At 38.0% G+C, this 27,724-nt stretch overlaps 1 protein-coding gene across 1 annotated transcript; it reads right to left on the reverse strand.

Moving 5' to 3' along the window:
* Positions 1-1,797: 1,797 nt before the first annotated feature.
* MEP1B (meprin A subunit beta) lies at positions 1,798-26,916 on the reverse strand. Its single transcript, XM_032181128.1, has 16 exons — positions 26,854-26,916; positions 22,270-22,288; positions 22,033-22,083; positions 21,866-21,908; positions 20,748-20,827; positions 19,490-19,607; positions 14,853-15,031; positions 13,706-13,924; positions 11,163-11,315; positions 9,785-10,000; positions 7,156-7,623; positions 5,230-5,409; positions 4,605-4,707; positions 4,431-4,574; positions 1,938-2,145; positions 1,798-1,836 (listed from the first exon to the last, which is right to left on the reverse strand). Exons 1-16 carry the CDS (start codon positions 26,914-26,916, stop codon positions 1,798-1,800), a joined length of 2,283 nt encoding a protein of 760 aa, XP_032037019.1.
* Positions 26,917-27,724: the final 808 nt, after the last annotated feature.

Below are 27,724 nucleotides of genomic sequence, written 5' to 3' on the forward strand. Positions count from 1 at the left end.
ACCTCCAAGCTCTGCAGCCCACAGTCCCCCATTAAGTGGCACACAGACTTCTTGCATTGCCATCCCTCCGCATGCTAGCATCCAGACTCATGTGCCCTAAGACCTGTGATCTCACCTCCAGTTGTTGACACACAGATCTCTTTTGTATGCTGGTCTCTGCAGTTGCTGGCACCATTTTCTCACATGTATACCTCTCTGATCCATCATGATCCTCTCCTTTCCTTTGGACCCTTTTGTCCTTCCCTTAAATGTCCCATAACAAGTTTTACATAAACCCACAATAATCCACTTCTGATAGCCAATATCCCAAGAAGCCTCAAATAAACCATAATACTCATGCAAAGTGTGTTTCCCCCTTCTTATCAGCTGTTATTTATAGTTCAGGTTCACATTCTTCAGGACTATGCTTGAGTAGTTCCTTCAATGGCCCATCAATCGGTGGCTGAAGAGTTCTGAGTCCTCATTATTGTCTCCTGTGTTTGTGTGTCTGTGCGGTTAATGTAGCACTTTCCTCATTACTTCTTTTTATTTATTTATTTATTTTATTTGGTAGATCAAAACCAAATGACTTCGTGAAACAGATGTTCTCACACCCCCCACACTCTCTCACTGCTGACAACTGTAGCAGAACTTAGTACTCCTGGGTGTCCCTTGATCACAGAGCCCAGTTCCCTTTTATGATGGGCAACTCTAGATGGCAAACTTGGACTTTACTGTGTAGATTCAAAGTCAGGACACAGTTTAACACGCTTCCTTCATGTTCAGATAGACTTAAAGGACAAGACAGGCATATCACAAAACACATTTATATCTTTCTCCATTGCATGGCAACAACACACAACATCAGAAGTTTCACTGGCATTAGCCCAGTATTTTATCCAGATGATGCATTATCTTCCAGACTTTACAAACCTTTATCATGATGGCTGAGATTAAAACAACAGAAAGAATGATGACATAGTTGGGGTTTTTCAGTGATCTTCATCTTGTGTCTTTGATGCTTGTTTGAATTATTTTCAGAAGGATGTTTTATTCTAAATAGGAAAAAAAAAAAACATCTTAAAAGACAAGTACATAGGGAAGGGAAGTATGTGTATAATATTACTTTCAAAGCAAATTAAATAATTTTTTGGAAGACATAAATTAACAGTACAGTATCTGGCATTCCAAAGAGATACTGTACTTCAACAGGACATCACATGAACAATGTTAGGACAAAATTCAAATTGATCTCTGGAAGGCTATTCTTCATCAATTTGCTTACAAAATTTCTCCTGGGCCCTGTAAGACCCTCTAAGATATGTCATTCTTGCTATTTCCAAGACTAAGTCAGTGTTTAAACTAGGGGTCTGGATGCCTGAGACTTTATGTAACTTCCTATTAAAACCAGTCTGAATGTCTTATTCACTTCTGATCCAGTCATTTTTTAACCTGCTGTCTTTATTTTTACCTGTTCTTAAGCCATGATTTCCATGGCTACATTGTTCCTTGCATACAGAATGTCCATTGAATAAGGAAATTGATATTAATTTGCATCTTTGTTTTGGCATTTGGAGTTGGTTTCTTTTACTGTTACATCAAGGTGTTTTTAGGGGATATCTTTAGTAGAAAATGCAGTAATAGATGAAATACTAGTTCACTAAGTGAAAGACATAATTTAGTCACAAGCTGAAAATGAATACATTTGTTCACAATCTCCCACTCGATGTAGGCTCCCATCAGGGCAGTAAGATTGGTGGGGGTGGAGGAGGAGTTTTGAATTAAGTGGCTTTTTGGTGTTTGAAAAATTAGTAGCACTTAGTAGAGCTCTTTAATTCCTAAACTGGAGTCTTCAGACTTCAAAAATGTGACATACTCCAGTTTACATTTTACTGAATTTGACTGCTTACTTTTAATAAATATATATATCATCTTTGTTGAAAAGGCAAAGCACTTACTTCTTCTTCTTCTAGAGCCAGGTTCTCTACTTTTTCCTTTCCTTTGATGTATTTCTTTTTAAGGCAAACCGCAGTTGTGATAGTGACAATAAGCATAACAACAAATACAGTTATGCTTGAAGAAACAGCAATTATAGTGTTTTCTTGAGTTGAGCCTTTCCTTTCACACTTTTCTCCCATGTACCACCAGTTGTCCCCTGCTGGACATCTAGAAAGTAAAAGAACAAATGCGTGGCTTCACTTAAAGAATGAAGATATGAAAAGACTACCTAAAATATTGCATATCTGATGCACTGTTTCTATATCCCAAATAATATCCAGATTACATATCTGGATAGACTGTGCCCTTTCTTCAGCTTCCCACTGTTTTACAGGTCATCTCTTCTACAAGACAAAGACAGCCTTTGCTGGAAAGCCTAAGCTTCAGCCTGTTTTATTTTACTTTATTTTATTTTTTATCTTTTTCAGGCTTGGCCACAGCTGATCTACAGAGCTGTTGCTACAGAATGGTCTTCTTTTGCTACCAACAGACAAGCCCTGTGGATCACTCAGTGCACTCATCTGCTTCCTTTTCCTTTAAGTTTATAGCACTTCTGCTGATAGAAAGCTCATTTTCCGCTCCATGAAACTGATACCTGTCACTAGGACCACTATATTACCACTGTAATATTTGCTTTCACCATACTAATTGCCCTCCTATCCAGATGCAATTCTGCCTTTTGGCACGCTCAGCTTTTACACAAAGCCCTTCTATCTATCACTCAGTCAGTTAAGAAAACCTTTATAGGTAGTAGTTGAATAAACTCCAAGGGAAACTGGTCCAGAAGCTTGAAACTGCTCTTATCCCATCAGGTCACATCTACCACCCTCCACGAAATCTCATCCTCCTGATTCCTCTTATGATCTTTGCCTTCTTAATTCTCAACTCACCTTATGCAGCAATTCGAACTTGCAAGATAAATGGGGTCAAGACCACAGGCCAGACTCTGCATCATCAATAGTAACTGAAGCAAAATTTAGGTGCAGGAATTCCCCCTTTCTAAGACTGACCCATCACATTGCCCTCTCCCTGCTCAGTACTTCTCTGTCAGTAGATGTGGTAAGTTCTGATCAGACTTTCTCATTGCCAGAAGGGGCTTGTTTTCTAAGAACGTGTGAGCTGTCTCTGCCTTCCCCTAAAGAAGGCAAGATTAACATTCTAGCAATCTTCTGGTTTTGTACTAAACACAGCCTCCAAGCCTTGAGTCCTTCACCTCACTCAGTATCACCTTCAGCTCTGAAACTTTTTATCATGAGCATGTGAAGCTCCCAATGATGTAACTGAAAAAATATATGTGCAGTACTGCTGAATTCACACATGAATTCACATCTTTCTAACCCTTTATTGTTCTTTATGTTATTGTTTTTCCGTTGTCTGTCTAAATCATTTATTCAGAACTATATGCTCAGCCCTGAAAATGACTCCATTGGACTTTATGTGATCAGGCTTAAAGAGAGTTATTATCACATCCCCTCCAGTTTTCCAGTAGAAAACTAGAGCATAAAGTGACTGCTGGTCACACATTTCTCCAGCATGGCATGTAGGATACATAGGCACTTGAGCTTCAAACAGACCACAGATGTCAGAAAATTCTAAAATCAAGCATAAAGTTCAGATTTTTTTTTTTTTTTTTTGTCTTCTTGGAACAGCTTCTTGACATTTTCTCACACTCATGACCTCTTTCTGATGTGTTGCACAAGCCCCTTTACAGAATTGTTTTTTAAAAGGTTCCTAAATGGGGAGATATAACAGTGAGTCATACCAGCTCTTGTTGCTCTTGGCCTTTAGACATTTGCCTCACAGCACTCCCCCAGTCTACCTGCCTTGGCACTGCTTCACAGCATGTTGTTACTATCTTCAGTCTTAGAGTTTCTCTGAGAGCAGGAACAATGCTAATCAGCCAGGTGGGTTGCATAAATGAATCCATGGAGGATTAAATAAAAGTTGCTATTCATTTTCTTGCAGGGTAAACAAGCATTTTGGTACTCAGCCTTCATCACTGGTTTAAAAGGCAAGCAACTAGAATTGGTTAATTTGTTGTCATAATTTGCTCTACACAATATTTCTGAATAAAATTTTAAAATAAAGTTATTTTACTTACACTGCCTGAGAGATATTAAAAATACTTTCTCCTGATACAAATGCTATTTTGTTTCAAGTGTATTTATATTGAACTCCTGATTTTGCTATAGACTTCTGAGGAGAAGTGCAGTCCATTTTATAACATTGGACTAACATAACACTCAAAATAAGAAGTACATTATAAATATAATTTACAGAAAAGTCAAACAAAGTACATCAAAATGGTCAAATGTTAGGGATAGGAACTTTGTTGCCCAAACTGGTCATAAGTCTCTTGCAGTAATAGATTTTGAATATATATATTTTTAATTAGCTGTCTGTCTAGAAGCTTTCATTACTAAAATTGTATTTGAGTGAATAAAAACATTTACCTGCACACTGCTTTTCTATCTACAATAACGCAGACACCGTCATTTTCACATGGGTTGTCTGGACAGGATTCTGGAGTATCTATGTCTGGCTCCTCGGTCTGGCTGCCAGAGGTTGTTGGGATGGATGTTTTGGTGGTGGTAGGCTTAGCTGTGGTGGTGGTGGTGGTGGTGGGCTTGGTGGTGGTGGTGGTGGTAGGTCTAACAGTGTTGGCAGTGGAAGTATTCGTGACAAAGGTTGGTGAAACACTTGGCTGAGTTGATACTAGATGTGATATATCTGCATGAGAAAACACAAGAAACAAGGCATTTACTTTATGTGTTTTTTTTTCTTTTTTTTTTCTTTTGTTTGTTTTTTTTTTTTCCTTCTTATTTTAATTGTAAGTTCTAATAATAAAGAGCAGAGATCCTGCGAACTACCCTACATCTTCCTCTAGTATAATGGATAAAAAGTCTTAACTTTCAAGAGCATGATGTATTTTGGAAATGTCCTGATTTCTTTAATTTTTTAAACAGACAATCTTATTTAAAGTACTCTATTCAAAATAATTGCACAGGAGTAGCATCATTTTATACACTTAGATTTCAACCTACACATGAGATAATGGATTAGAAAAAGGATGTAGCTACCCACACATTTATTTACACATGATTTGACTTTAGATACATAAGAAGCACCAAAATTGCTCATGTGTAAAGTACATAATGTATTTATATCTACAGTACTTGTGACTAGTTAGTATGTGACACTGTGTATCTTCTATATTATTAAGAATATCAGTTACCATTAATGTTCACATACCTTCCATTGTTAAAAGAATATAAATACTGTCTTCTTTAATAAACTTGCGACTTCTGAGTCTCTGATGAGTTAAGAATGCACTTGTTCCACTTCCTGGACCTCTCATGAATGCAGTTCCATTGGGAAAGGAAGCTGCTGATCCCACTTTATCTGGCCTATCCCAAAAATAATTTGAAGACCCTGAAAAGAAGAAAAAAAAATAAAAATAAATAAATAAATAAAAAGAGTGTGATCACTCTGGATTTTTTTCTCAAGAGGGTTCTTTCCTTCTCAGTTAATCTCTGCTGCAAAGTAGTAGTAAGTCCTCTCTCAACACTCAAGACAAACCATCCCCTATTTTGCCTGTTCTGCTCATGGATGTCATGAAGAGGGAGATGAGAATAAATTACCTGAAACTCAAGGAGTAGAAACAATGCTGGAACTGCCTACAATTTGTAGATTTTTTTGTTTGAGATTCCACATGGATGAGACACACAAGGAAATTAAGTTTTTCAGTGGGTTGGTCTGAGGTATTGAGAAAAGAGCCTGCTGGAGATGAAGTTACTGGAGTGCTGGTTGAAAACCTATTGTGTTATTTTTTCTTTTAGTCCATTTCAAGTATAGTGGGCAAGAAGATGAGTAGCACATGAGTCATCTGTAAAATGTATTAATTCAGTGATTCTAAAAAAATAAAATAAAAAAAAGCATCTGCTGATGTGGATGGAGGACAGAGGGTCCTTGAACAACACAAGTGGTCACAAGCTGCTGATGTCCCAGACATTTAAGGTCTTCATCAGACCTTAAATCTAAAATCTCAAAGCTGAGCATGATTGTCTAAGTATCTGACAAGGAGATCAAACTGCTTGCCCCAGTAGGTCTACTGGTTAGAGAAAGGGTAAGAGTTACAAGGTTTATCTCGGGAATCTGGGGCTAGAAGCAATACATAAATAAACAAGGGGTGAGAGGCAGAGCACAAACAGACTGCAAATCCACAGCATCAAAAAGGGCTGAGAGCTGTGGCCATAACAGCAGAGAGCACGGGGAAAATGCAAACCATCTGTGGGGAACCTGGTGTGATCAGGGGGAGGTCATTTAGTCTTTCTAGTTTACCCACATTGTTTTAATGTAGAAACAGTGTCAGAGAATAATGAATGTCATCTATGGCTTATTATTTTTCAAATAATTCCAAGAAACAGAAATTTTAGTGCATTCCTTCCTTTATGAATATTGTAGTCAGAATTACCAGGAAACTAATTCAGGGGTGGAGGTGGTTTCTTTTGGCAAAATCCTTATATTGATGCAGAAAGTCATTTTGGCTTAAATTCAATCTTTATCCAGTGCTGAATATGTGGCTTTAATTTAATATCTCTCTTTATAGAGTTTCCTAACATTTCTCAGAGCTACACCTTTACCTAAACTGCCTCCTTCCAAAGTTATTGTGGGCAATTGCTCCTTATCTTGTCACACCTCAACCAAGTGCAGATTATGTAATATGAATCAGTACTTTGACCATCTGGTTTCTGGATTTGCGCTGACACCAGTTTCTTTTGCAAGGAGGGAGGTGATGTGTTTAATGGCTAAACTTTCATGTGCTATCAACTGTGCATATTGTTAATGCAGTATTTTTCTCTTCAAGCCTTCTGGAAGATTTGCATTATCATTAAAGCAGATGCAAATGCATCTTCATGGAGCATATGAAAAAACTGTTAGGCTTGGATGACCCATCTCTTTTTTATGTGAATCTACTTCAAAACCGAGGGTCCCAGCTTAACCTACTTACATGTTCAAATTTTTCTTGCCTGTGGATCAATTGTATTGCTGCTGCAAGGAAATGATCCGTTCCAGAAGCTAAAAAAGCTGAACTAATTTACACAAAGAGAAAATTTGACTCCTTATCTTTTGGCTGTGTTTTAAATGTATTGGATAGCACATCTGAATTCAACTAACCTGATAATTTCTGAGGGTCTGTTGTTATACTTCTTTGGTTTGACATCCGATGACGAATATCAGGATGCTGGTCAAGCAGAATCATGGTACCTTGTTGCCATGCACAGGGCCATTGCAACTGATCATCATTTGCTCCAGAAATCAAATGCAAGTAGATTGCTAAATTAAATGGGCTATCAGCGGTACCATTTACATACAAGCTGACCTGAAAAGCATATCCTTTACTAGAGTAAAAAGGTGGACTGTATATTCGTCCTGCTGTCCCTGCAGGACTCGTGTTGAGGAGATGAGTGAAATTTCTGATATGCCAGACGTGGTGAGGACACTGTGTTTCTGACAAGTTGATGTCATCAATAGAGAGGCCTCCATTTGACAAGCCAGTTCCTCTCACACCTTCAAACACCACCCGGAATTTACTTGTGACATTCAAAGAAACGTGATGGAGCTGCCAGTAATTTGCAGGTGCACCTGAAAAACGAGAGTGGGGATTTCTAAGTAAGCAGTACAATCAAACACTGTATGGGTCTAGAGAGTCTATCCCCATGCTATGTATGAATTCTTCAGTTCCACTGGTGCTGAAGTGATGGAACATTTTTCTTCTAGATGTTACTTTTTTTAATTTCATTTTTTCACCAGATTTATTATGCTTAGCAGCTCTTTAGTTAGAGTGAAAACAATGGTAATGTCTTCAGACTGCTTTTTCTTTTATATTATTAAAAAGCATTACATTAAATTAGTCCAAATGTTGTGATAATTAAATTTATAAAGTGTCACCTGTAGTATTGTAAAGAAAAAAATCAGAGCCAAATATATTTAAATAAATGAATAACAACAGATATCAATCAAAAAAAAAAAAAAAAAAAAAAAAAAAAAGCTGCAGAGGATTCTTGGTACCTAGAACTGCAAGATTTGTTCATTCATTATTACTTTTTTTTTTTTTTTTTTTTTTTTTTTTTTTTAATATTTAAATAGCTTGCTGGAAATTTGCCTCTGCAGAATCAGTATTCACCCATCAAATGATATTAAGTTCAAATTAGAGCCAGGCAATTGTAAAACCTACTTCATGTGATAAAACCTCAGTGCAAATCTGATGGTGTGTCCAGAAGTACCTGCACTAGTAAATCCCACTTGACTGCAAGACCAGTTTGCACAGCAGCAAAGACTTCTGCACACAGGCCTTTTAAGGCAAGTGAAAGAAGTGAAAGTAGGACATCCTTTGTTAATAGTACATGCAGCAAAATAATGTCTTTTGCTGACTGGTTTCTGTTCACCTGAATGGAAGGTGAGGTTTTCAGCTACATTTCTGGACTAGGCAGTGCCAATCCCAAGTACAGAACTCATACTTCACTTTCCTAACAGTTCTAAACATAATATAATTCATCTCCGATACGAATCTCATTTTTTTGCTGTTTTTCATTATTGTTGTTTTAATTAGGAGGAGAAAAAATAAACCCAGAAATAAGAACAAAACACCCCGCTATTTTCCATCACATTTTCTTCTGCACTAAGTAACACCTATTTGAAGTGCACGGATTATATGCACGACTGGTGTTTCTGACTCATGTTCAATGAGCAAAACAGCTAGTGCAGTGTAAAATGTCCTGCCCCCATTGCCTGCCCTGCTCCTGGCTGAAGGCAACCAAAGCTGCTGCAGAACAGCAAAAACTGGGGTTTGTAAACAGGTATGAGTAGTAGCTGAGCCTAAAGGCACAGAAAGAGGCAGAAGAAGCAGACTTTATATCTACTGTGCAAAAGAGTTCCCCAAGACCTGTGTGTAACTAACAGACTGAATTAGTTGTAGCTGTAGTGGAGATCAAATAATAGTGAAATATCAGAGAATATGGTTTAATCAAAAGGTGACTTTGGATTAAGCTTAAGGACCTCTTATCCATTAACTGACATCTGTTGCTCATTTTGAAGACCATAGGCACCTAAAACTTCAAGAACTTGATTTTCTTCAAAATATAGTGAAAATCATGGTCTGCCACCCAAGGAGGTGGTAGACTCGCCATCCCTGGAAGTATTTAAGAGACTTGGATATGGCACTTAAGGACATGCTTTAGTGGTGGACTTGGTAGTGCTAGGTGATGGTTGGACTTGATGATCTTATGGATCTTTTCCAACTAAAATGATCTAAAATGATACTATGATTCTGTATTTCAGATAAGTCACTCCAAACCATGCTTTAAAAGTAAGCTGAATTTTACTTTTTTTTTTTTTTTTTTTAATCTTTGTACGTTAGGTATTCCAGGGCACTTATACTTTCCATTTCTTTATTACTTCTTTCTTATTCATTGTAATTTAGTCTAATGACCAACTTCATCTGTTGCTATTGATACCAGCAATTCTATAACAGTCAAAATGACTGCTCATGGAATTTTAGCTATTTTGGTGAGAAAACTATCTTCATAATGCAAGAGTTTGTAATTTGTTGTAATTGATTATATTATAGGAAAATGGTTGACTGAGGATCCATCAAGTATAATTTCACCAGCAGAGCTTCAATTACATAGTCAGAGAAGAAGCAAAAGAATAAAACTAGATGAGTCACTTTGATACAATATTTTCTCCCAAACTTTGAAAAGGATACCGAGTATAGATTAAACCAAAATGAAACTTTATTCCATACCTTTTATCTGTTCAATGAATCTCAAAGTACCATTTGGATCGGCTGAAGAATACTCCCTGACCCAGACACGGAGCAGATCGCTTTCATTTCCACTGTTATAGAAATAGAATTGCAAGCACTGAAAGCCTCTTTTGGGATACAGAATCCGGCTCTCCAGGAAAGCTGTGCTTCCCTGTGTGACAGCACTGGTATTGAAATGCATGAAGTAGCCCGAACCTGTCAAAATTAAATGAGAAATGAATGGTAGAGGGGAGTGAAAACAAAATTTTCCTTGGTACACGTGTAGTGTTAACATCATATTGTAACAATGCTACAAGACAGTAAAGTTAGGGTTATGGTAAGCTAGATCCTGTACAAATCTTCTGACCAAGGGCTATTACTTGTTCATGTTCTTCGGAGGCAGAACTGTTCTTCAAACTTTTTTTTTTTTTTTTTTTTTTTTTTTGGTCTGTCTCTAGAAATTTGTACTCAAAACTTGGGTGCTCTCATTTAACTGTTCACCCAGAGCCAGTGATTCACAGTTGACATTCTCTCTGGAGGACTGGTTTATGCTCCTAACTCACAGTTTTATTTGACAAGTTAGGAAATAACTGGTACATTCTTTTCAGCCCCGAGCAGAGCAGGCTGAGGGGAGGCCTCGTGGCAGCCTGCAGCTCCCTCACAAGGGGAGCGGAGGGGCAGGCGCTGAGCTCTGCTCTCTGGGAACAGCGACAGGACCCGAGGGAATGGCATGGAGCTGGGACAGGGGAGGGTCAGGCTGGGGGTTAGGGAAAGGTTCTGCACCCAGAGGGTGGTCGGGCACTGGGACAGGCTCCCCAGGGCAGTGGTCATGGCACTGAGCCTGCTGGAGCTCAAGAAGCATTTGGACAATGCTCTCAGACACATGGTCTGGTTTTGGGTGGTCCTGTGTGGACCAGGAGTTGGACTCAGTGATCCTTGTGGGTCCCTTCCACCTCAGGACATTCAGTGATTCTATGATTCTATGATTCTCTGTGGATTGCTCAGCTGAGCCCTGATAATATATGTAATTTCTAAATCCCAATCCTTTCCAAAAATTTACTGAGCAATTATTCAGAAAAGCAGCAGTCTTTCTGATGTGCCTGTACCATAGGACACTTTACATAATTCTCTTCTGAGGATGTGACACTAAGACTAAAGAACAGAGCAAAAGAGATAAGAGCATTGAATCTTCTCTAATAAGCAGAAAACAGAATGTGTCACATGGTGTCCCTAACTATATAGTTTTATATTGCTTGGTTCAAAAGTTAACTGTAGTCTGTCAACTAATAAACACAGAACAAGGCCAAGAGCAAAGTCAATTCACTTGCCTTTGCAGAAAAAAACTTCCCAGAGAGATAAGAACAGTGTTTTTTCATACCTTCGCACTCTCCCATGTTAGTATGATCAGTATGAGGCCCAGTAGGAACCTGAGACAAACGCTGCCAATCACTGCTATCATCTGAACTTTGAATCATGCCACAGATGTTTTCAAGTTCAAAACTGCACGTGTCCATGAAACTTAGGGAGGAGGCTATAATATTAAAAAAATAAATAAATGAAAGTGTGAATCTCTGTTACACGGCACACATTTAGTACAAGATATTCAAAGTCAAGAGCAGAGACAGACTAAGAAGTGCAAACACAAAATAATCAGTGGCTTCAGATACCATCAGTATTCATACATCTAATGTTCAGGAACTCAAAGCATTTGACAATTAACATTGTACTGAGCTATTTTGTACTGTCCTCATAGAAAGCTAACAATACTCTGTAAGATAGCAAGGCTATCAGGAGTGTTGTTAACTGGTACTTTTTAAGATACAGTATTTATACAACGCTGTAAAAAAAGGGGGGGGGGGGGGAAGGAGGTTTTCACAGTAAATGTTATATTGAAGGTTGGAGGAGGAAAATAAATAAAAAACCAGCAAGGGTGTCAGCAAGAAAGTAAGAACAATTGGGAATTATTAAATGAAAGAACTCTTTGAAATCAAAACATGAAACCAGTTTGCCCAAACAGGAAAGCTGTACCCTAACTAATTAAAAAATGCTGGCTGGCATGGCATTGAAGGACAAGAAGAGAGAAAAGCAAGACCCAACAGCATTTGATCCATTTCTTAGATTAATTAATGACACAGGAGAAGGGTTTTTTTGAACGACAACTGCACTAAAACACAGATACTTTCTCACTGTTTAGTGAAAGGCTGGACTGGAAGACAGTACATGGGGGGATGAGTCCTAGCTTCCAGTGGCTGAGGAATGTCATGATCTTTTCTGTTACTTAATATGCTAGAAAGGGAAAACATTCTGAAATATATCTTTATCATATGTCCTGAAGAAGAAACCAGAGCAGAACTAAAGTACTAGTCAGGAATATTTATGCTGTTGGTTGTAGGTTGTTGTGTTTTGTTTGTTTGTTTCAGTTTAAGAACCAAATTTTCGATTTTTAATATAAATTCCTATCCTCAAAGGCATTTATCAGGAATTCAGCTTAAAGTTTTCCTAAAATCCTGCTCAGCAAAAAAAGCAATCTTTTGATTCCTCTGGGAAAACATTCTTGATCTTTCCTCTAACTTGAAAGTATCAGTTTAGCAGCTGGGTGGGTGAGAGCTGGGACCCATGAAGAACCTGTCTTCCATGGCACAAGGGCCACTTGAGCAAACAGTGGCTGATCTGAAGACCACTTATGGCTCTGTGAATATCAGACACCCTATACTATGCTAAGGGACAGAACAGGGAGAAGGGCAAATCCTGATTGCCCTGAAGGTGGTGGGAGTTTTGTCACTAGTTCCAGCATGTATGGGGCTTCTTTCACTAAGGAAATGTGATTTTTGTTTAAGAATAAAGTTATAATGTGTCTTGGTTTCAGTTTATAACTGAAACCAGGACATAATGTCATGAAGCTTTTACATAATATGTGAGAATGATGGAGAGCATATAAGATTAATAGAGAGTAAGAAGGACCCTGTCTGCTATTAAAGACATCCTTAGCTTTAAGCACTTACGTAAGAGCTAATTGACTGTGCGTCAAGTGCTGGAAGCTAAGGCTGCGTGTAAGTGTGTGTTTGGTTTAGACCCTGTGAACAGAAATATTTCCATCAGAACCATATACTCATAAAAGTATACTGTTTTAATTAACTGGTTTGATTAATATTTAAAGTATCAGTTTGAGGTTTAAATTGTAATTGCAAGACCTCACTCACTTCTCAGTATACTGAGGTAATGAAGTAAATGTTCTAATCTGAGTGCCAAGGCACAACTGATGCAGTCACAATTCAGAATTATATTCCCCAATATAGAATTTTTTCACACATTCAGAATTATATTCCCCAGTGGAATTATATTCCACTCAACTTTCTAAAAGAAGTCCCATGCAAGCAAAACCACTCTTTTGACCACTTTTCTAAGGGGCTGATTTGAAACTAAGACCAAAAATTTTCAATGCTCACATTTTCTTCGTAACAGCATCCATAAGCTGTTTGCATGGACACATATTCTGTCTCACAGACTGCATGAGAGCTGAGTAGGTATGAGAGCCACAGCAAAGACACTCATTTCTGTATGCTGTCTGAACAACAGCTGTGGAATAACAGGGGTGAAGAAAAAAAAAAAACCTTTGTTCAGAAGCACATATTTTAAACAGCCACCAAAGGGATGAACAAAATTAGCTGCTGAGAGAAGCTGGTTTTTAACTAAAGGTCAAATAGAACTGCACAGAAAACTCAGCTACACAGCAGTGTTTCCACAGGAGGGCTACGTTATTTCTAGCTGTACCGTTATTTCTGGTGTTTTTAACACAATTCACTTCTCCAAATATGTTTGCATATCTTTTACTTGTGGCTGGATGAGTCCAGCATGTAGGTATCACCCTTATTTCTTTCAACTACCAGAAGCAAAGAATTTAAAGGAAATAGAGAAACCTACAGCAATTGTACAGGCGATTCAGTTTCTGGAGATCATAATCGCTGAAATCCATTCGCTGCCCTATTACATCCATGAAGTCTGGTATGTTCGTTACAATTGTTGGTTCAGTCCCGTTCCTGAATGCAGTTTGGCTATAGTGCATCACAGACGTATAGTCATAGGGAACGTTCAGGGAGTCTGATGTTTTATCATCATATTTATTGAAATTATGTTCTTTACCTGAATGGGAAAAATAAAAGGAAAAATTGTTTATTGCTGAAGATGACCAAGTTTGGTGTACATACTTTAAGTGTCAGAGAATCTCCCAAGTGAATTTTGGTAATCATTTGCTTGTATTTACTCTGTAAAACTATATTATTCCTAGCCTAGATTTATTTAGCTTCCCTTTTCAACCACTGGAATGTAACATGATGACTTCTGCTGCATGAAGGAAGGATCTTTCCTATCAGAAATCTTTTCACCATGAAGCTACTCATAAACATTGATGGGCTTGCAAGTCCTCTGAGTGTGCCTGAGCCAAGCCAGCACCATGTCCAGGCTCAGGCTTGTTTTCAAAGCTGTCTGGAAGCCACAGAGGATTGTGGTGTGCTGAAGAAGCAGGCATCGATCACAGCCCTAAGGAACCCTGTACCACAGGCTGGCTTGTGCCAAATGGGCCACAATGTGCTTGTAACAGGGAGCTGTGTTGCCGAAATAACAGCTTGCATGATGGGAACCTAAAAAGGGTCTCTCCAGGCTGCATGCCCTCCCCGGACACATAAGCAGGGGAGAAAGAGAAAAGACAACCCCTTCCCTCCAGATTTTCTGCTGGTTTTGGTTACACTCACTAATAGCGATTTTATGGTATCAAACAAATGAAATTACTTTCTCTGTTGCTTGCCTGTATGGCATTTAGCACAGTAGGCCTCAAATCTCTGGTTAGGACCCTGGGAACTGCCGTGACATGAGTAATAACCACAGCAACAACAAATGAGGCTGTCTGTCCCAGACAGATGCCACTTGACATTTAATTTCTTGATATGCTGGCCTTGAAAAATAAGTCAAGGTGGGAAAATATTTCAGCCATGGTATGAAGGCAGGAAGAGATGTTCCACACCCAAAATGCATCACACCAGAACCCAAATGGGAACCCATGGGAGTGACTGACCGGACTGAATCCTGTCCCAGATGATGGACACGTAGTCATCCCGGTCAGACCGCGACTGCTCGTGCCAGAAGCCCAGCGCATGAAGGAACTCGTGCTGAATGGTCCCAATCCTGTCACAGTTCTCTCCGATCGAGAGCTGCTGCAAGCCCACCTGGCGGTTTCCCACCGAGGACCAGCAACTAATGTGGAAATAAAATTGAAGATAGATCTGTGAAGCACGTGCCACCCCTGTGCCACACGAACTCCAGATTCAGTCTGTTCAACAGGTACATTTTGAGTGCTAAAGTTACATTTTCTACAGTGAGCACTTTTTCATTGATCTTTTCCTTACTGGATCCCTTCCTCCCACACTTAGCTCTGCTTCAATGAATAAGTAGTTCTCCCACTCTGTCTGGAATGCTTTTAATGGGTTTTCTTTAGCAGCAGAAAAAAAAAAAAAAAAGAAAAAAAAAAAAAAAAAAAAGCCTAACTACTTGTAACAGAAAAAAAGCAACAAGGACAATCATCAAAGACTATGGCAACGTGATTTAAAACAATTTGCAGTAAATCTGCAAATTACCAAGTTGCTGCTACTAAGCTGGACCACCACAACTGACTGCAGGCACACTTTGGGCCTGCCTTATAGCCAAGCAAACCATGGCCATGTCACTTCTCACCCCTGCCATTGCAGCTGCCTCTCCACATTGTGCTGGCCTTCTGCTTTAGTGTTGCGACTGTCAAGCCAGGTCCACCCCAGGGGATTGCACTTCTGAAAGGCTGGTGGGTGTGACAGGGCTTTGCATAACCTCTTTTCTTTCCTGCTATTTGTGAGAGGTGGTGCTAGGGCACTTGTTGGTGACACACACTCGCAAAACAGTGCAAAACCACAGCTATGCTAGAAGTTTTTATTAAGGAATAAAAAAATAAATAAATCTGTGAGCTATCTGCACAAGCCAATAAAATGGCACCCCATGTCCACAAACTAGCAAACACATTTAAATTGATATTTTACGCAGCAAATAAATCAACACCTACCCAATGAAGTCCATAAAATTAATAGGGCACAAAATACACCATAGAATTTGCAGTCCCATCACCCCAGAAATGTAAAAAGCAAGCACACCAGGCACTGTAGGAACCTGCAACTTATTAGTGCAAAATACTCTACAGGATTTCTCTTTCCACAAACCAGCACAGGCCTTAGCTATTGATTACTCATTAAAATCACAGCACGAGGCCTGGGAGGGAGCATATACAGCATACATAATTTCACTGGCTTCCCTTGAACATGGCCTCATATTGATTATGTATTTTTTTCTGATTGTGCAAAAGTCTAAGAAGTCCATTATAGTTCTGGGCCCACTTTATACCAAAGCAGACACCTCTGGCTTTGCAGCTGCTGTGCAGAGCACAGCAGGCTACAAGCACATCCTGGACACCTGTTGATATCAGCATCCAAACACCAGAGGATGCAGTATCGCCTTGCCTTCAGTCTGCCAAATGCTTACACCACCATCATTCTGCAACCACAGAAGTAAATGTGCACTCTGCATCACTCAGTGCTGAGAATAAAACCATGCAAGTGGGACAAGGGACACCTGGGGCCGCCCCATGGGAGCGATGTCTTTAGGAAGGGAGAAAATGGTGGAAAATGCCAGTTTCTCCATGCTTGTTAGAGCCTGTTTCACCAATTTGATGCTTTCTGCACTGCTAGTTGCTAGAAGAGCATGGATATAACTGATCACACTAATATCACCAGCCTGCTTTTTGGAAGACACGTGATAAGGTGATACATGCCATCAAGAGTGATGATACTGTCTACAAATTATTAGTATCAGTTATTCCAGGCACATTTTTACACCAACGTCCTCCTAGCAAATGACTACCTGTAGCATCACAGATCACCAGGTCAGCACACAGACTCTTTGACTTACCAGCAGCAAGCTGGTTAGCTTCTTACAGATGGTTACCATCTGTATCAATCCCCTTTCGTATGGGTTCCTTTGTCCTGTGCCACAGTGGCAAAGAGCTGAAGTGAACTCCTAGGACAGCTCCATGAAAACCTGATTTCCCATCTGGAAATACTAGAGACAAGGGTTGATCCTCCCTGGTCTGCTAATCATTTGACCAAACCGTGCTAGTTTTCTTGCTGAATAAGTCCTGTTTTTCATGAGAAGAGTAGAAATGTCACATCCATTGCAATTTTCCAGATGGTTATGTGAGCTTTGTGGGTACATGCCACATCTGATGCTCCTGCATTTCTGTCATTCACAAGCTTTCCTCATGTATTTTGCTTACCACAGGGAAGGAAGAAAGAAAAGATCTTTAAATAGATCCATAGTCTAACCTCTGCTGCAAATGCATAGACCTGAATAGAGGGATGAGTTGACAGACTGTATGATAGAAAACCTTACATATAACTCTACTTGCTTAGTGATATAAATATATAAATCTGTAAACATAATAGAAGTGGTAGCCACATGCTACCATATGTTAGATAAACTATGTAGACAAGGGGAGGGCTTTTTATGTAGGGTTTGATGACACTGTGTATATATACCAGAGACTGCAGGATTGTTTTTATACAGGGCAGACAACAAAATGACAAGTGGTTTCCTTTGTGGCTGACTTCATTTGAATTCAAAAAGATAATCCATAAGGGGATTTTGTGATGTACTAGGAAAGTTTCCTCACCACCTTCTGTACTTTTCATAGATGCAAGCCAGATCAGAAAGGTGAAAATAATTTATCATCTTTTTGTTGGTGCAATAAAGCTTTATGAATCTAACTGTGGTTGCCAGGACCTTTGTGCTTCTATGTGTGCTGTACCCTCTGGACTGAGTTCTTCAGCGTGCAGCCAGGGGAGACAAAAAAAAAAAAAAAAGTAGGAATGGCAGAGTGGAAATGGGTTGTTTCATGTATTCTTTAAATTGTCCATACCAGACCATAGGAATGGAATGAAATGTAAGGCAGTTAATACAGGGTTTGTTCTGGTAATTTCTTTGTACAGCCCAAAGCTAGGTCACTGAAACTGGACAGCCATTTTCAGGAGTCTGCAGATTTAGCTTCAGGCTTGTAAAAAGTATGGTGACCATGGATAATTTTAGTGCTATGATAACTGTGATAACTGAGATAATAGAATCATTTCAGGGCAAGCAACACGCCAGGCAAGAAGGCAAGACACGTTACCCAAATAATGTGACTTGTTTTAATCACCATGACTCATTTACTTCTAATAGGAAATAAATAATAAGTTAATAAATGAACCATAGTGCAGAAGTTTCTGAATTGCCATAGGCTAAATATTGTGGTTCTTTTTTTTTTTTTTTTTTTTTCATGTACAATTACTAGAAAATGTGTGATTTATGTGACAAAGAACTCTAGAGTTTAGCTACATGAGTTTTCCATTTGGCTTAAAGAGTAATTAAACAGGGAAAACACATTGCTTCCCAAATCTCTGTTTATACATCTTTTAGGGTTGAGTTTCAATGTCACGTGCATAGCGCAAAGAGTAGAAAATGTAAAGAGACAGAGACTGAAGAAATTTTGAAACAATTATCTGCTACAAATATCTCAGAATGAGATAAAGGGAATGGGAAATGTTTCAATTATCAGAAAACCTTTTCCCATTTATGAATGCATTCTTGTATCAGGAAATTATTTTCTGAAAGTAAATTTCCTCACAAGGCTATCAGGATTTCCCTGTTCTCTTTTCTAACATGAGAGAAATATTCCAGCATTACTTGGGGAATATATTTGTTCTGTTGCACTATTTGGTGGAGACTATCTTAGAAACTGAGAAAGTGGATACAATTTTGACACCTTTTCTAGAATCTTATTTTGTAAAACTTGAGGTGAAATTGCATAACTATTGATCAAATAGGTAAATAAACTGAAATCTCCATAAAATGTCTCAATGTTGTGCAGCATTTAAAAATATATGAATGCAGACCTGACATTGTTCAAATGCAATTCCATTTGTAATAGTGAAACAAATTTGTTGTCCCACAGTTAAAACTATCACATTTCCACTGGGAATATTTATTTTTTTAAAAAAAACTAAGGCATGCTTTTTATGGCCATGTGAAAGTGACAGTCCATATAGTCAAAGATCAGTCAAGAAAGTAATTGGCTTGTCTCAGATCTTTTGTCATGCCAAGAAAATTACCTCTTTAAGGACTTAATTACTTCTTGTATTTAGAAATAAACATCAGCCAGAAATTGTTAATTACCACCAAGGTAATACCTGTTTTGGATGCTACTATGATTTCAAGTTAAAAAAGAAAAGAAAAAAAAAAAAAAAGAAAGGAAAGGAAAGGAAAGGAAAGGGAAGGAAAGGAAAGGAAAGGAAAGGGAAGGGAAGGAAAGGAAAGGAAAGGAAAGGAAAGGAAAGGAAAGGAAAGGAAAGGAAAGGAAAGGAAAGGAAAGGAAAGGAAAGGAAAGGAAAGGAAAGGAAAGGAAAGGAAAGGAAAGGAAAGGAAAGGAAAGGAAAGGAAAGGAAAGGAAAGGAAAGGAAAGGAAAGGAAAGGAAAGGAAAGGAAACTAGTAATAGGACACAACAAAACTAGAAAATAGCAATCAGATGAGTTTTATAGTGAATATTGGTCATCAAAACATTCTGTAGCCAAAAAGGATTACAATCATATTATTCCTCTTACCCACTTCCTTTGAACACAGATATATAATTCTCCTCTCCTTCCCAAGGTTTGAAATCAATACAGGTTTTGAGTCGATACTGTTCAAATGCCTTGAGGATGAGTCCCTTAGCATTCATTTCTGCAAAGCAAACAGAGTTCTTGTCAATACTGAGCCAATTGGTTTGTCCTGCTACCCATATAGAGCAAGTCCTAAGGGTGGATATTGCTTCAGCAATCTTTGATTAAAATAGCCAAGCTTTTTGCTAGATTAGGACCTGAGTAGGAACCTAAAAACCATAAATTAGTCTGTTGTGGCATTTTATCTTTTTCCTGGTTTGTTTCTCTGTAATTTTGCTTTGGTACTTCAGTATAAAATATGATATGTTGGATATATAATACATCATAGCACGTGGATCTTAATTTTGTAAATTCTCTCACTTTGCTGAGATTTATCTGAGCAAGTGTTAAATAAACAGTGAACGAAGACATTGGATTTCACCTCATGCAAACTGCAAGCTACATATCTGTCAAGGAATCTCCCCAGGCCTTGAACATGCTTACTTTGTGTCTTGCTTATCTCCTCTGAGCACCTTGCATGGTTTCAAACCCCTCAGTGTTTTAGCTCCTAACCTAAGCTGAGGGTGGGTGATTTATTTTTTTTTTCTGACATAGACCAGAAGGATGACCCCACACTATGTAGTGAGGGCACAGTCTCCTCACCTGGTATACAACAAGGACTCGTACTCCCTATCTCACCACTCACCTCTGCCATGCAATGCCACAGCTGGGTGGAAGTGAAGGGATGGAGACCAGGGTCTCCATCTTGTGATGTGTGCCAGGCCCCACAGTAGGGTGCTCATAAATGTGTCATTGCAAACTTCATTGCAGGCCAGAATACCAAGATGCCATCAGTGCTCTAAGTGATATAAATGACCAAGTGAGCTTTCTGGCTTTAAACAGATCTTCAGTGCCATTTTATTTCCTCTGCTTAGTACAGTTTCATGTCTTAGACACATGCCTTCAAAGCAAACCAATCTGCTGGGTTATGGCAGGTTAAGAAGCATCCAGGTTAAGAAAGGAGGTGGGACCCCAGCACAAAGACCAAGATGATATATCCTGCTGGTGCATACAGAGGCCTAATCCTGCAGTGGGAAATGCCCTGCTCTAGACTTACAGCATGGCAGTGGGAAGAGGAAAGGATGCCACAGATCTTTGCTGACCTGTATTTAACATTTCAATCAACATGACTTAAACACATTGTCAAGAGCAAATACTGTACCCAGGCTATCATCAAGGACATAGGGGATAACGTGGGGCCACCGATAGTTGTCACCAATGATGGAGTTTCGCTCCTGCATATGAGAAAGAAAATAGGCATGCAGTTTTCAGTACAAACTGATCTATAATCCAAGACGAAAACAGTGCTAATGCAAAATGCTAATGCAAAGCATGCATTATGTCTCTTACAAGTCCATTTTAGACATATAAGGAATCAAAGAATCCAAAAAGTTTGACAGATCACTCGGAGGTCTATGACTCGGGTTTAAAGTCCTTTTACTCTCTTCTACCAATGACTCTGATTTCTGCAGCATTTTCTCCATACAGATTTCCTGAGATTTTGATACATTTGAGCAGAACTTTAGGTCCTGTGGGAAGCATTAAGATCTAAAGTCCTGAAATGAGCACAGACATCAATAACTCTCTAATTTTTCATAATGCAAGGGCTTGTTCCTGTGCCCTTAACCAGTGCTTTCTTTGCTTCCATTGATATGCCTGGGCAGAAGCAGTTCACCAAAAGGGAGAGGAAAACTCTACCCCTTTTAGGGGTATAAGACAATTGTGGTGTTTTCACTAGGTATTTTTGAGATATGACTAGCTATGCAAATACTTTTGATGTTATTGATTGGACAGGGATATGGGGCAGATGATTTAAAATGTGGTATTACTCACAGATCTAATTTTCCAATGGCTTTGGTGAATCTACTTATATGATGAAGGTTTTGCAGCACTGGTCTGTAAAGTTAATTGGCTTATAATAAATATTGTGCACATAAATTAAGAATCTTTTATATAACCCTGTCTGGATGTGATCTGTGCTGCTGAATATCTTAAAAGTAAAAATATGAAAACCACAGTGAAGAAAACACAATGCTAATAATAATGAGTAATGGCTAGACTGACCTTATTCTGGATAATGTTTCTGCAAATGCACCCAAATCCTTCATTGTCTATGACATTTGTAGAAATCTATCCCCAAACATTTTCAGCTTATTGTAACATAAACAGTATTTACAGTTAGTATGAGCAGGATGCATCAATCACTTTCATGCTACTAACACTTTACATTGCATAAGTTGATGACACAGTTCTTGTTTCATATATATATTTGAACTCACCCCATCAAGTTTGATGTCTCCCTCAAAAAGGTCTAGTCCTAAAGCTAAAGGGAAGAGGAGATTAACATACAGTTATTCTATTGATCTATAGCTGCCCCCCCCCCCCCCCAAAAAAAAAAAAAAAAAAAAAAAAACAATTAAAGAGAAAATGAATTAAAAAAAAAAAACCTTCATTGATGTCAAAGATGTCTTGATCAATTCCTCCATCTACGTCTATTTCTGAAAAAGAAAAAGACAAGTGAGGTAGGATGTTAGCCCTTGCTGTTTTCTTTATGATGTGTGAAAATCAATGCAATAACAATAACAGTAATTATAAATCTGCATCTGTCCTAGTGATGTTTATGACCAGCTGTTTTTTTTTGACTGCCTCCTATGCATACAAATAGATCTGTAAGCAGAACTCACCAATAGTCTCTGTAGCAGGCTGGGGAGAGGGAAGAAAAAAAAAAAAAAAAAGGTATTATTAGAAAGGTACACAATGAAATGCAACTATTACTCTCTCAACAGTTTGAGTATAACAGTATAAGTTTTATGCTCTTAACAGTACTTAACCCATGCTTTGTATTGGGCTGATCAGACCATCTTCTCATTTGACTGGAGATGCTCATTTGCTTGTGACAGCTTTGCACTCTCCTCACTCCAGGTTGCCCAAAAAGCAAGTCACCCAGTACTGATCCTGTGAAGTTTTCTCAACCTATTACTTCTATGAAATCAAATACTGCTGTTAGTCAGGTCCTGTACAGAACCTGTGGAAGTTATGCCTAGAATTCCATTGTAAAGCTGAATTTGGGGGTGAGTGGTCCAGCACCATGCAGCAAGTCTTCAGTGCCTTGAGAAATACCAACTTAAAGACTGTTCCTGCAACGTGCAAAATCCAAGCTCCATATTGCAGCAAGACCACAGTGAGATAAACATACAGCATTCTTTTTGCCTTACCATGCCCATGGAATATAATTGATATTCTTTTCTTGGACTAAATGCTTTGTTTTGGACTCTTTAACACAACACTATTCAACTATTCCTCATGCAGGTGGTAAGATCATGAATAAACTCTCGAAACGGTTCTTGCTGGGTGGGTTTTCCTGTTTCTCATCAAAACTCTTATATTTGTATGTTTGAAAAGAAGTTCACAAACTGAAAATGAACAACACTCTTAAATTTTAAGACCTGACAATATAGGTTGTGGATACATCAAATAGTAAGTTATAACTGCAGTTCTATATAGCAGGGTGGGATTTTTACATTCATTTTTTGCTATAGTTTGACCCCTTACTCCTGACTGATTTCTTTCTCTGTATAAATAATTTGCTACCTTTCCTATATGTATTTTGCATGTAACATCTTTTTAGAATGTATTTTTCCAGTGTGATATATATCTGCAGCCTCCATTAAAAGCAATGAGCAGTACAAGCTCAGAATATTGAAAAACTTCAAAAATCAAGTCCATGTAGTCCACAAAAACATTAAATTTTGGTCAGTTCTTCCATCTGTATAGTGGATAAGAAAACTGTAGTGCCAGAATATTCAAGAGAGATTTAAATACATGTGTTCATTTTGACATGAATTTTGGCACATAATGATAGGAACAATTTTGAAGGCAAACATAACTGAGGGCCCTAAAACTGATTTGATTCATATAAAAACAGTAACCAAATGCAGAAAAAAAAAAAATAATTTCAATGATTTATTTTTTTTTTTTTTCATTTGGGAATGTTCAGGAAGAAAGCATTGAAATTGCCAGAATGTCCTGTTTTGGCTTTTTAATGAAAGATTCCTTTTTCAATCTGAAATGACTGTCTTGTAAAAATGTCAGTAAATGGCATAAAAATTACTGCAAATACAAAAGCCTGAAATCTCATTTTATCCTTTTGACTCATCTGAACTAAAATGATTTCAAATTGTTGCTTCACCATTTTTCTCAGATTTTAATCATTTATTTTGATTGCCTAAGGGTGGAAAAACATTTTTTTTGGCTAACCAACTGGAGGCTATAATTTAGAAGTTTAAGATTTTTTACCTGAATGTGTCAGTTCCAGAAACCATTGAGTAGAATCTGTTTCCTAACCCAATTTCTCCTGAAGCATCCACGTTATTAGAGAACAAGTACCTCACAGTTTTGGGTTGTTTCAGATTTTGGTAGGTTTCAACATACCTGACTCTTAAAAACCTAGTGTCATCATGGAAAAGTGAATGAGTCCATTGTAAAACCCTTGCTAGAGTTGTGCAAATGCAAAAGCACAAATGCTGAAGGATTGATATTTGATCTCATATTTCACTGAGTTAATTGGTATTATTCGGGTTTACACTGACACATGAGAAATAAGGACAGTGACTTTAACAAAAGAATAATCATGTAAATACATATGGATACAGTTCAATAAACCAAAATACATTTTCCAGACAAATCACCCATAAATATGTAATGTCAATAGATGCCTCTTACATCCTGAAATTCTATTGCATTCATATCCTATCATTATGTTCCTTTATCACAAGATATCTGTAAGACAGTATCTAATCCATGTATTTGAGATTTTAAATGAAACTGAAGCTTGTAAAACAAGCTGAAAGTATGCAAGCAAAATGTGTCATGCATGCTTTGAGCAATTTATTTGCTTTTAAACTCCCACTCATACAGATTTCCAGGTAATGTGAAAGAAAAACATTGAGAAGTAAACTTTGCAATATTAAAAAATTAAAACACATTGTGGTCTTTTCTGCTAAAGATTGTTGACGGAGGTCGTATCAGATCATGGCCATATGTATTGAATAACCTTTTAACCATTAACAGGGAGTAAAATATTTTTACAGTTTCAATAATTACAAGCTACAATGTTCCCATATCTGCTAATCAGAAAACTTAATTGCTCTAAAGATAAAAACTGGCTAGCTCATGGAGAAGCTCCTCTGTCTGCAGCCAAAGCTCATAAACTGAAGTAACTGTAGCTAAGCCCAGTGGTATTTATGGTGCATAAACCAAAGTATGAGTCCATTACTGAATGTGAATACCACATTCAGCAATCAGCTGAAATCCAGGCTGGTCCCCCATATCTGAAAACTGTTGCTGAATGTTTTACGCAGAAGGAATTCCTTTCATCATTCCTTTCTACTTGTTTCTGAACAAAATTAGGTCTTTAGGCATGTGAATCCGAACAGCAAAACACTCAGTTCCCAAAGGAATATCTGTGTATTACTTGTTCGAGTAGTAACAGCTTCAGTCTCAGCACCAGCATGACAACTGAGACCTATACGATGAATTTCTAGTCTCTGAAAATGTTGTGAACAAAAAACAGATTCACAGTTCACAGTTGCATACAGGAGGTTACAGTAACTCAGGTTTACCAAAGAGGAATATAATTTAGTCTAACCAATGTTACTTTTAAATCTACCCAGAACATTTTTTTCTGAACATTTATAATATTTTTCCCTAACTTTGGCAAACAACATGATTCATGTGAATTAAGTTACTTTAAAGGTGGGTCAAACCATGGCTTGTCAGCACATTTAAGTGTTTAATAATTCAAGTGCATCTTGAACAGCTGGGAAAAACACCTCACCTATTTTAGTCATTAAAATTAGACATGTAATCAGTGGAGAAATAAATGGGTAATTGTATATATAATTCATCTCTCCTGAAAATAGGCATGGCACCACCATGATGTCCTGGCATGTCTAAAAGATGATGTACCTCACTGAGCTTCTAGTCAAAGTTGTGATGAATCACCTGATGAAAATTTCCTGGTCTCACCACAGATTTCAGATGGGATATGGTCAGCTAGTTTGGACAAGACGTCCTAACTTACTAGTGTTTTCTTCAGACTATATAATTTATAGTATTGGCATCCAGAAATACAAAAGGAGCTCTTCCTGGCTATAATGAACATGTAAAATAAGTAAGTAGCCTTGGTGATATTAAGCTCCTGTCTCACAGAGGAACTGGGTATTAGGAGTCAGCTTGATGTGATAGCTTGTAGATCTTGGTATCAGTCTGCACTGCCTCTTATATGCTTTACAAAGGCCTTCAGAGGAATCTAAACAAGGCTGAGGGTTGAGTGTCCAAAGGTTTGGGAACAGGGGAAGAAGGAGTTGTGATGAGTGGGGAAATAGAAGTGTAGGACTCAGGTAGTGGGAAATACAGGGAACTATGTAATTTGGGATTTTGGAGTTAAACTCTTGACTTAGGGAGATATATGAACATCTGTTAATGGAGAGGAAGAATATGTGACCGCCACAGCAAGATATTGGAGCTGGATTCACAAAATCAGACAGTTAAGTTGCATAAATTAAAATAGATAAGATTATTCCACTTAATGGAACATCTTACTCTGTAAATTACCCTGAAGCTATTAACAGCAGAAATGAGCTTACAAAAACCCACTGTTTTTTGTTGTCCAAACTAATTGATTATGTATCACCAAAACACCTGGCCTCTACAATGAATTATCACAAGATCAGCAAAATACTACCTTCTCTACAAAAGACAGGAAATACAAAATCTCAAAGTTGTCATTGTTATCTTTTGGCATTAAGTAGTTTAGCTAGACTGGAGGAACAGAGAGCGGTCTTTAAAAAGCAAATCCAGCAGCTAAAAATGCATCAATTTCAATACAAAATATATTGTGTTGTAGATAAAATAAAATAAAAAAAAAATGCACGCTGTATTTCTATTCAGATATGGAGTAGCAAAAATAAGTTTTAATACTTATCTTGGCTCTAACTCTGGACTTACCATTCTGGTAAGACTACTTTGAATGCTAATGGAAATTTTGCTCAAATGGGGAGTGCAAATTGGCTCTTCCAATGTATAGCGAAGCCTATAAAAAACAGCAGCTCTAGGATCCCAAGGAAACAGAAATCTTCTCCTGCTCCACACAAAAGACAACAGAATTCTTATTTTGCAACAGCCATACTTAAGTCTTTTCCTCTCAATCTCACCTCAAGCTGCATCATTTACTTGAGCATATAAAGGATATGGATTTGTTTTCTTACCTGGCTCCAGACCACTTGCAGGAGAAGCCACGTTAGGAGCACAGGCACAGAAATCCAGTCCATGTTGTTATCCAGTCAGCAAGCAGGTGCATTGACAGAATTTGAGACCAACTTGGTACTTAAGATGACAAATATCATAAATCAAAACCTTTGTCCTTTCATCAATGATTAACTTGCCTCCCTCTACGTTGTTTTAAAGATTAAGTCCATCATAAGTACATCAAGGCAACTAGCATATTCTTTAATTATTTTTAATCACTGCTGTGAGAACACCTATCAGGCACAAACTGAAATATGGGAGGAAATGAACACAAGAAAATGGAAATACAGAGGAAATGGGCACAAACAGAAATACAGAAAATTACATTTAAACATAAGAAAACTTTTTTCTTTTTTTTTTTTTTTTAATTATATGGATTATCAAACACTGGAACAAGTTGCCAAGAGAGGTTGCAGAGCCTCCATCCTTGAAGATATTCAAGACCCAGATGGCCACAGCCCCGAGCATCCTGCCGTAGGTGACCCTGCTTTGAGTGGGGGGGTCACGGCAATCTCCAGAGGTGCCTTCCCACCATTACATGTCTCTGAATAAAGCTGGCACTAAAACACTCAGAAAAGCTAAAAGCTAGTAAGACACTTGGCAGGGAAATCTTTAATATATGAATTATGTGGTTTGTGACAGAAAGTGAAAATGGTAAATGTGTGCATGTAAAAAAATCTGCCAGTAACATGGTTTCAGAATCTTGCTTTCAGAAAAGGAAATGCTGTTTCTATTGTTGATAAATGTGAGACACTGTACTTGTCAGTAAATCAGGTGGTGGCATTCTCCTGTCTTTATGTAAAAATTCCTTACAAATTAATATATATTTTT

Source organism: Aythya fuligula, chromosome 2 (assembly GCF_009819795.1).
Source record: "Aythya fuligula isolate bAytFul2 chromosome 2, bAytFul2.pri, whole genome shotgun sequence".
Taxonomy (NCBI): Eukaryota; Metazoa; Chordata; class Aves; order Anseriformes; family Anatidae; genus Aythya; species Aythya fuligula.